This window comes from Helianthus annuus, chromosome 8 (assembly GCF_002127325.2).
Source record: "Helianthus annuus cultivar XRQ/B chromosome 8, HanXRQr2.0-SUNRISE, whole genome shotgun sequence".
In the NCBI taxonomy this organism is placed as follows: Eukaryota; Viridiplantae; Streptophyta; class Magnoliopsida; order Asterales; family Asteraceae; genus Helianthus; species Helianthus annuus.
Window position 1 is genome coordinate 7,834,312 of NC_035440.2, and position 10,056 is coordinate 7,844,367.

General features: G+C 34.8%; 2 protein-coding genes across 2 annotated transcripts; both read right to left on the bottom strand.

The window, feature by feature from the left end:
- Positions 1-1,436: 1,436 nt before the first annotated feature.
- On the bottom strand, positions 1,437-3,797 carry LOC110870793 (cell number regulator 10). Its single transcript, XM_022119933.2, has 4 exons — positions 3,581-3,797; positions 2,524-2,595; positions 2,229-2,441; positions 1,437-1,525 (listed from the first exon to the last, which is right to left on the bottom strand). Exons 1-4 carry the CDS (start codon positions 3,795-3,797, stop codon positions 1,437-1,439), a joined length of 591 nt encoding a protein of 196 aa, XP_021975625.1.
- Positions 3,798-5,143: 1,346 nt separating this feature from the next.
- LOC110871943 (protein PLANT CADMIUM RESISTANCE 3) lies at positions 5,144-7,507 on the bottom strand. The gene is made up of 3 exons (XM_022120701.2): positions 7,163-7,507; positions 5,874-6,245; positions 5,144-5,390 (listed from the first exon to the last, which is right to left on the bottom strand). Exons 1-3 carry the CDS (start codon positions 7,446-7,448, stop codon positions 5,314-5,316), a joined length of 735 nt encoding a protein of 244 aa, XP_021976393.1. The 5' UTR covers positions 7,449-7,507; the 3' UTR covers positions 5,144-5,313.
- Positions 7,508-10,056: the final 2,549 nt, after the last annotated feature.

The following is a 10,056-nucleotide window of genomic DNA, read 5'->3' on the forward strand; positions in this document are numbered from 1 at the left end:
TTTTTCCATCGAACGAATGTCTTTCCATATCCCCGTAATATCCCTCCTCATTGGAACCTCCTCCACATTACCTTTACCATGAATGACACTAATCACTTTAGCCCAAAGCTAAGTATTATTTTTTATTCTCCATTTCCATTTCAACAACAATCCCCAGTTAAGGCTCTTTAAATCCTCCAAACCAAGACCTCCTAAGGTCTTAGGAGTTTGAATTTTTTGCCAAGCAACCCATCTTAATTTACTCGTCGCCCTCGACTTTCCCCAAATGAAATCACACCTAATTCCTTCGATCGTTTTGACCACTTTCATAGGCGCTTTGAATATCGAAAAATAATATGTTGGAAGATTAACCATCTTTGCTAACAAAATTAGTCCGCGCATTGAAAGAGTCCTAGATTTCCACCCGATAGCTTTTTAGAAACTTTTTCAATTACCGGTCTCTAAGCCTTAATACGTTTCATGTTTGATCCTATCGGTAGCCCAAGGAAATTAAATGGTAACGAACCATTTTACATCCTAGGACCTTGGCCATCTCGTCCACCGAATCAACTTCAACCCCCCTACCCATAAGACTACTTTTGTTGAGATTAACTTTCAATCCCGACACAAGTAATAGACATCTCAAAATCCGTCGAAGATTGAGAATATTTCTTTTTCTCCATAAACCTAAAAAAATGATGTAATCGGCGTAACAAAGATGAGTAAGGGTTGGTCCTCCATTAAGGAGTGGTATTCCTTCAAACAACCCATTCCGAATGGCCCTACTCATAAAGACTTTCAAAACCAAAACGAAAAGGAAAGGAGACAACAGATCACCTTGTCTCAAACCTCTCCCAAGTCAAAACTCTTTCGTCGGTGAACCATTTACTAAAATGGACGCCCTACTAGAAACAAGGCATGCTTTTATCCATCTTCTCCACCTCCGAGGAAAACCCATCATCTTCATGCTAACTTACCATCATACAAGTCAACAATTTAGTAAAGAATGATATCATTTTTCTTTTGTTTTTTAACAACAATTCATACTCTTTCTAACTTCACTACTAAACTATATTTATTTGTTAATTATAACAGAAATTAAACACTCACCACTTGAAACAACAAAGCCTTATCAAACACTTCTTACTACTAGACCAAATACCCTTTGGTAACATTAAATTAAGGAAGGGTAACCAATTTTAACGATTAAACATTGATGGAGATTAACTAAAAATTTCTGATGTATTTCAACAACTAAAGATTTACAAGAACATTAAAGCCCTATACATTCTCTAGCTTCGATAAACCAAAAGCGCACGATGGTAACTATTTTAATTCAACGTATCATAACTTAAATACTAAATAATTTAATTATGATATTACCATTATCTACGTGCTACAAACAAGCATGATCAATTCCTCATCATCCCAAAACTGTGATCAGATTTGTCTTCATTTCAACGAGTCATTCCCTCAGGAACCTTGGGTGGCACCGTGTGACCACCGCTTTGTTGAATCTCCGGAGACTGGTTGCGCCACCCAACACCTGATCAACAAGTAACACCACATATCGCGTATTATATTTGATCCGACTCATTTCTAGAAAAAAAATTAACGTCAAAATGTAGGCCAATAGAAAAGGTACATAATAATAAGCAGAAGAACATATTATATTTGAACAAACTCATTTCTGGGAAAAATTTACGTCGAAACGTAAATCAACTTAAATTTATACCGACACATACATAAATATAAAACGTAAAACTTTATTAGAAAGTCTTTAGAAAGTTAAGGGATTTTACGTGTCAATGCTGAAAATTGAGGGGTAAAAGTATAAAAAATAAAAAAAGACAAAAAAGACAAAAAAAGTGAAAGTACTATTCACAAATATTAGTAACTAGTAAATTTGTCCGCGTGTTTCGTAAAAATTTCACGTTAAAACATGGACCAACCGAAAACGTACATAAAGATAAATACGAAAACGTATTATATCTGACCTGACTCATTTCCGAAAAAATTTACGTCGAAACGTAAATCAACTTGAATTTTTATACCCACGCGTACATAAAAATAAACACGTAAAATTCGACTACAAAGTCTTTAAGAAATTAAGGGGTTATATGCATCAATGCTAAAATTTGAAGGGTAAAAATATACAAATATACAAATATACAAAAGAACAAATAAGACAAGAAAAGTCAAACCAACCACTGTTCAGAGTGGTTGATAATTGTATTATAGATAATTACCAAGTTGCATGTTGAATCCGCGAGCCTGAAGCTCACGGTACTCTTGACACAAGGCACACGGCTCACAAATCAGATGAACAAGAATGTTAATGATCGGGTCATCGGGCAACTTATATAAATGGCTCATTTTGATCCTATAGTATGCTGATAACAAACACCCACACCCCGTGAAGTATAGTATCCCAGCATGAAGCAAAGCGTATAAACCGCAACCTGTTATATAAATTAGGATTTAGAAAAATTTAATCCACGAATTATCTAATAGCTAATCGCGGTATGATGAACATTAGCTTACTGTTTTGTCCCCTATCGACCATTTCTGCGATTTGCCCGAATGTAACGCAAGGAGCAAAAGCGGTTATGATAACTGTTAAAACCAAATACATCGTTAGGTGATTGATAAAGAAAACTAGCCATAGACTCATTAAAAGCATGTAACGTATTATGTATTATTAATTAGCTATACATAAAGATTGAAAACATAGATAATTACATGTTAGGGGTGCAAACGAGCCGAGCTGAGCCTGAGCTTAGGCTCGAGCTCGAGCTCGATTAACTTATGAGAGCTTGGGCCTCGGGCTCGGCTCGATTCGAGCTTTGTTTTCAAAGCTCGAGCATGACTCGTTTGTATTTTCTCAAGCTCGAGCTTGGCTCGTTTATTATCTATTAATTAATGTATTAATTAAAAATAATATAAATAATAGACTTTTAAGGCTTGCGGGCTCGATAAGTGAAGCTCGGGCTCGTTTACTAAATAAGCTTATTTTTAGTTTCGAGATCGGCTTGTAAATAAGTTTAAATAAGCTCAGCTCGGCTCGTTTACATTAAGGCTCGATAAGGCTCGACGCGCCTAACGAACTTCACATGCGAGGCTCGAGCTCGGGCTCGGGCTCGATAAACAAACGAGCTTTATTTTAGGCTCAAGCTCGGCTCGGGCTTGATAAGACTCGGCTCATTTCGAGCTTTTTCTCGAGCCGATCTCGAATGGCTCGCGAGCCACTCGGCTCGTTTTCACCCCTAGATGTTGAGCGCGAGTCTGCACGCTGGTAAAAAGTTGAATTCAGCTCGTTTATTTTAAAAAAATCATATATTGTATTTTTATATGTATGAAAACAATTTTTTTTTTCACACACAAAATGCAAAATTTATAACTACAAAATTTATAATTTGGATTATAATAACAATTTATATATAATAAAATTTTAGGGTTTAATTTAAATGGGGTCGGGGCTCGACTCGACTCTGTATCGTTTACAAACGGAGCTAGATTTGAGCGAGCTTCGAGATACGAGTTTATTGAACAACCCTGGAATAGAAAAGAAAATTAACAAATGTAATATGACATGGCTTACGGGTAGGGATATCATCAAAACATTCAAAAAGACCAGTTGACCAAGTAGGAGCCACGGCTTGTTGTGGTGGAACCCCAACCACATACTGGCTCGATGGACCAGCCGCACCTTTGCTGGAATTGGAACCAGATGAAGGTGCTGCGGCAGGCACAATTTGGGGGCCATTTGTATGTTGAGGAGCCTTTTCCTTGTTCTCGTTTGGGAGTGAGGAATTCATTAAACTCAATTATCCGGATAGAATGGTAACTATACTATGGATAATCGAGTTTAGCCTGCGAATCAATTCGATGTTGGTGCATATAAGGTATTTATACACTAGTAGTGGAAAGATCTTATCCATTGTTTTTTCACCTTGTTTGTGGGAGGATTTGCATAGAAGCAAAAATTGTTGCATGTTAATAGGATGATCACCTTACATGGCATAAAAGAGTTAATGGTTGAGAAAAAAAAATCTTAAATAAAAACCAAGGGTAATAGTATTAATTCTACGCTTGATTTAGATAAAACTTAAATATTGAAATCAATAAATGTCTACCTTCTGTTTTGATGTAACTTTACAAGTATGAATAAATCGTTAAAAATCTTAAATTTAAAAAAAAATAAATAAATAAATAAATGTCAATATATAAGAGCATGTTTAGTGCATGATCCAATTTGCCTACCATTACACATGAATCATATAAAATTGAAACTTTGAGTATTTAAAGAAGATTAGTTGAATGAATGTGACACATAAGTTGAAGTTTGTAATAGATATATAATCAATACATGTTAACATAAGTTGAAGTTTATAAGTAGCAATAGTTGAATGAATGCGACACATAAGTTGAAGTTTAACTTTTGAAACCAATACATGCGAGCATGTTTAGTGCATGATCAAATTTGCCTACCATTACAAATGAATCACATAAGCTTGAAACTTGGAGTATTTAAAAAAAATTATTTGAATTAAATGAATGTTACTAACAATCAATCATAGACCTAGCACATATTAAAGCCTTAAAAGTACACCACGAGGACCAGTGTAATAATAGGAGATTGATCCTATATTTTATACATATAAGGGTGGAGGCGCCCTAAGCAGGGGCATATTTAAGAAGGGTTGAGAAGGCGTACGGGTTACCCCTCAACTTTCTTGGTGCACTGCAAAACTAGTATATTTTTTTTTCCATTTTATATCGGATACCATTGAGCAAATATTATGACACCCTAGGTCCAAAACTATTTTCATTTTTTGGGATATCCCTGAATTTTTATTTTAGATTCGCCACTGGCACTTGGATTCACGCCACGACTTAAGACAGGTTCCAAGGAAACACCACCATAACCCCCTCCATCACACTTGATGGGTTGAATCTCTAGCTAGTTGGTGAATAAGAGTGTGGTAGCTAACTAGCTAAGGGGTTGAAGGGGGTTTTTCATATAAATTTGTCTAGAAGGGGTTGGTGATTCAGAGTGTGGTAGCCAACTTTGTCATTTAATATTTCACTTTTATTTTTATGCACGTAAAATTTCTAAATAATTACACATACCGCAAACGACTCCAATTCTATTTACACTATCTTTCAAAACACAAGAAATTCCATGTAAAAATATTACACTATCTTTCAAAACACAAGAAATTCCATGTAAAAATATAATTACATACAATTCTTCGATACATATATTCAAGTTAATCAATTTATCATGAAACAAAAACCATAAATATAGCAGTGACGCTTGGTCTGTTTAGTTTAACGGTTCATTCCTGTTGGAGCCATTGGTGGCATTTGTACTCCATAATTTTGCCTCTCCATATTACCATGCCATCCTGAAATCATAACTAATTTTAAATCGTAATAAAGTGGTGAATATATTGAAATGATTAGTAATATAATAATTAGAGTAAATCGTATTTTACGTTCTTTAACTGTGAGCCAAAATGCAGACGTTATCTTTTAATTAACGAAATTACACTAGATGACTTTTATGTTAGTGTTTCTCATTAGGCGGTGTTTGTTTGCCATAACTCGGTTAGCTTTTTCTATTAACTCTTAACACACAATAAATTAAATGAGTTAGGGCAAAAAGACACCGTCTGATGAGAAACAATAACATAAAGGATATCTAGTGTAGTTTCATTAGTTAAAGAACAACACCTGTAATTTGCTCAAGATGTAAAATGCAATTACCCTAATACTTAAGTTATGAGAAATTGTTATAAAACAATTTTATAAACTTCAAGCATGATTTTGATACCAAATGTTATTGAACCGGAATTAACCAGTGTAGGCAATTAATTTAGATTGTTCACCTATGGATATATCAAATCCGCGAAGTTTGAGCTCACGATACTCTTGACACAAGGCACACCTTTCACAGCAAAAATGGACAAGGCAATCGTTGCAAGGAGATTCTTTCAATCCGTATTGGCTTCTCATCTTAGTCCGATACGCACATGAATACAAGCATCCGCAACAAGTGAGAGCCTCGATTATAGCATAGAGAGTCCCATGAACTCCACAAGCTGTACTTTCACAGCAAAAATGGACAAGGCAATCGTTGCAAGGAGATTCTTTCAATCCGTATTGGCTTCTCATCTTAGTCCGATACGCACATGAATACAAGCATCCGCAACAAGTGAGAGCCTCGATTATAGCATAGAGAGTCCCATGAACTCCACAAGCTGTATGTATGTATACACATCACACAACGATTGATTAATTAGTGTGTTTGTTTAAAATTAAAATAATATCATCTAAGAAATTTGTTAACTATCTAACAAAGAATATTGAAGTTGTAACATATATTTGAGGAAAAAACCAATACTCAACCAAGAACATATACATCACATATACATATAGGGAAGATAATAAGAGAACCTTTATGGGTTTAAAACAAAAATAATGGATTTTAATAATTGCAACTATTAGTTGTTGGCCGACAGCGGTCTCAACTTTAAAAATAACTAGTGGTGGTCCCACCTTATAACATATTGTAAACCAATAAATCTTACTAATAGAAAAAGGAAAATTGGGACAATAAGAAATTAAGTTTATGTTAGTAAAGGTACACTGGTTTACAATATGTGAAAAGATGGGACCACCACTGGTTATTTCTGAAGTTGGGATCGTTATTAGCCAACGGCTAATAGTTATAGTTGGGATTACTAGAATCCATTATTCCTTTAACAAAAAACTCAATCTCCACCATCCATCTAAAAATTCTATGGTTGAGATTTGATGTTACAAAAACTAACTTTTTAGAAACATGTCACAGAACTAACAAAAGTAACTTTAACAACTTTTTGTTTTTTCACTTTTCTGTCTGACACACCGACATGTAACAATTTTGCCTGTTACACTAATTTTCTCCAATAAAAAACAGTTTTTACATGCACTACATATTAAAAACTCGGAAAATTTAAGTTCGAAAATGTTACATTTCGTAAAACTGGCAAAATTTGGTGTTAAAAAAAAAGTGTAACATGTGATGTTACATATATATAAACGAGTGAAAAAAGTGTAACATGGTAACTTACTCTCCCATGATAAACTAGAAATTAATTAAGGATTTGATTCAAAATTAACTAAATGCACTTACAAGTATTCCCTTTGTCAACAATCTCAGCAATTTGTCCAAAAGTAATGCATGGGCACCAACATGTTAAACAACAGTTAGGGACATCAGAACAACAGGCACAAAGGCTGCTGGACCATTTTACCTTGACAGGTTGAGGCGCCACAAAGTGAGCCGGAATACCCGTGGCGTACTGAGGAACCTGCAGCGGTGGCGGGCGTGATGGTGGCGGTTGGTCGTATGATTGTGGAGGAGCTGATGGTGGTGGTGATTTTGAGGGATAGCCTTCTGATGAGATAGGTGGATACATGATGATGTTGTGGTGCTTGTTTGATGGTGGCTAACCTTGAGAATATAGTATGTATTTGTTATAAGAAAATGAAGTTGTTGAACAAGTAGATAAACAATATTTGATTTTCTAGAAACAATAAAGAAAGTTTCTATGCATCAGCTTAGGAAATTTTCAATTATGTCCAAACATTGACAAAGTCCTGGTTATTTTGTTATAAGTTTGATATTATATATTTTTTTAATCTTAATTAACTGATAATTCTAAAGGAAAAGTTGTTAATTTTTTTTGAACGGAAAATTTGGATCATTGACGGACGACCGGAGTATCATCGTGCCACCAGCAGAACAACCGATCATATCAATCTCCACTAGGCATAATGCCTATACACTAATTCAGGAGGAAACCCAATAATTTGGGAAAAACCCATCTTGTGGGAATAGAACCCAGGACCTATTGATCACAAAGTTTTGTCCCATCCCAAGATGCCACTAGGCTATAAAGCCATGGACCGGAAAAGTTGTTAATTAGTTTTTTTTTTTTTTTTTTGAACGGCAAATTAGGATCACTGAATGCCTATACACTAATTCAGGAGGAAACCCAATAATTTGGGAAAAACCCATCTTAAGGGAATAGAACCCAGGACCTATTGATCACAAAGTTTTGTCTCATCCCAAGATGCCACTAGGCTATAAAACCATGGACCGGAAAAGTTGTTAATTAGTTTTCTTTTTTTTTTTTTCGAACGGCAAATTAGGATCACTGATGGACTACTGGAGTATCATCGTGCCACCAGCAGAACCACCCAATCATATCCATCTCCACTAGGCTATAATGCCTATACACCAATTCAGGAGGAAACCCAATAAATCTGGGAAAAACCCCCCTTTGTGAGAATCGAACCCAGGACCTAATGGTCCCAAAGTCTTATCCCACCACCAAGATGCCTCTAGGCTATAATGCCATGGGCAAAAGTTGTTAATTAGTCCTTAATGATAATTTATATATATATATATATATTAGTTTATTTTATTAATACGTAGCATCGTTTAATTTCACACGCTCACACCACAAATTTCGATAGAAATAAACGTACGACAGAAGAAAGAATCTATACATTAAACTAATGTAGTTAACTACTTAACTCAACATGGATTAGTATTATACTTTTCTTTTGAATGGATTTGGTATAATTTAAAAAAGTCAAAAACCAGTATCTTCATGAGATGAAGTCAAAACAAAGAACTTTGGCTTTGTGTTTAATGGCCTATTCTATAAGAAAACAAAAACTTCAACTAAATTAATTCTTTGCTTGTTTCTACAATATGTCATATGTTGTAATTCGATCAAATATTTGAAAGTGAAACACTTTTCTATAGTCTAGACATCTAACTAATGATGTTCCCAACCTGTGAAAACATAACACGTAGTGTTTTATACCAAACCTCGCCTCCGGATCGGGAAAAACCCTCACCTAAGACCGAAGCCCGTGAACACTCTCCCGAGAGCACAACAGTGCGCTTAAGTAAAACTCGCTCACTTCAAGGATCGAATTAGCGATCACCACCTACTTGCCTGGTCTCCCATCATCACCAGGTGTCGCTAAAACTAAATTGTGGGGGGCAGAAATCGAATCTGGGTCACTTATAACAACACTAGGTCTCTCCCTTACCACTACATTAACAGCTCATTGGCTCAAAATCTTTATACTAAATAAAAAGGTTAATACTTGAATAGTTCACTCTTGTTATCACTTTTGTCAACCCAACCAGACCAGATCCACACAAATGATTACAAGCCATTTTGCCCAATTATGCTACATGCCCACCTGACCCATTTTGCCACCTAAAAAGAAAGTCAAAATAAACTATCTTATTTTCAGATGATTCAACTTATTGGAATCGTTTATCCCATTTCCTTTCTCCACAACATGGAAATTGGAAACCCAAAAAAACACAAATGAAAACTGGATTTGTTTGAATTAATTCCAAAGATAAACCTATAATTATACCATAACTAGAAGTTATAATTTGATTAATCATGTTCACGGGTTGTAAAGAAAGAGGTAAGCGGGTCATAAATGAGTTAGCAGGTCGACTCGTTTAATTAAACAGATTTGCAAGTGTTTAACTAAATGGGACAAATAGGTCAACTGAACACGACCTATTCAGTTAAATACGTCAACTTTAACACGGCCCATTGAATTAAAATGTGAACCCGAACACAACCCGTCTATTAGACGGGTTAGATGTAAAACAAAAACTTGGTTATTTATGTGTCATTCTTGTACATGATGAGTATGCTTAAAATTACATTTTCATAACATTTATTACTTTATATTAAGAAAAGTCCAATAACCTCTTTTTGATTTTCAAGATTGGGCTTTTGAGTTTTGATATCTATAATAAAATCTCTCAAGTTTTAGTAATTTTTATTATTTTAAACATTATAATTTATAATTAATTTTACAAATATATTGTTTTTCTTTTACAACTTTTAAGATACAACGGTTTTGTACAGTTCTAATATACCATTGAGGCATGCATTAAACTATGTACGTTTTAGTATAGTTTTAGTATAGTTTTCTTTTAGAATCGAGTCTGTCTACATTTCAATGTAAATTTTATTC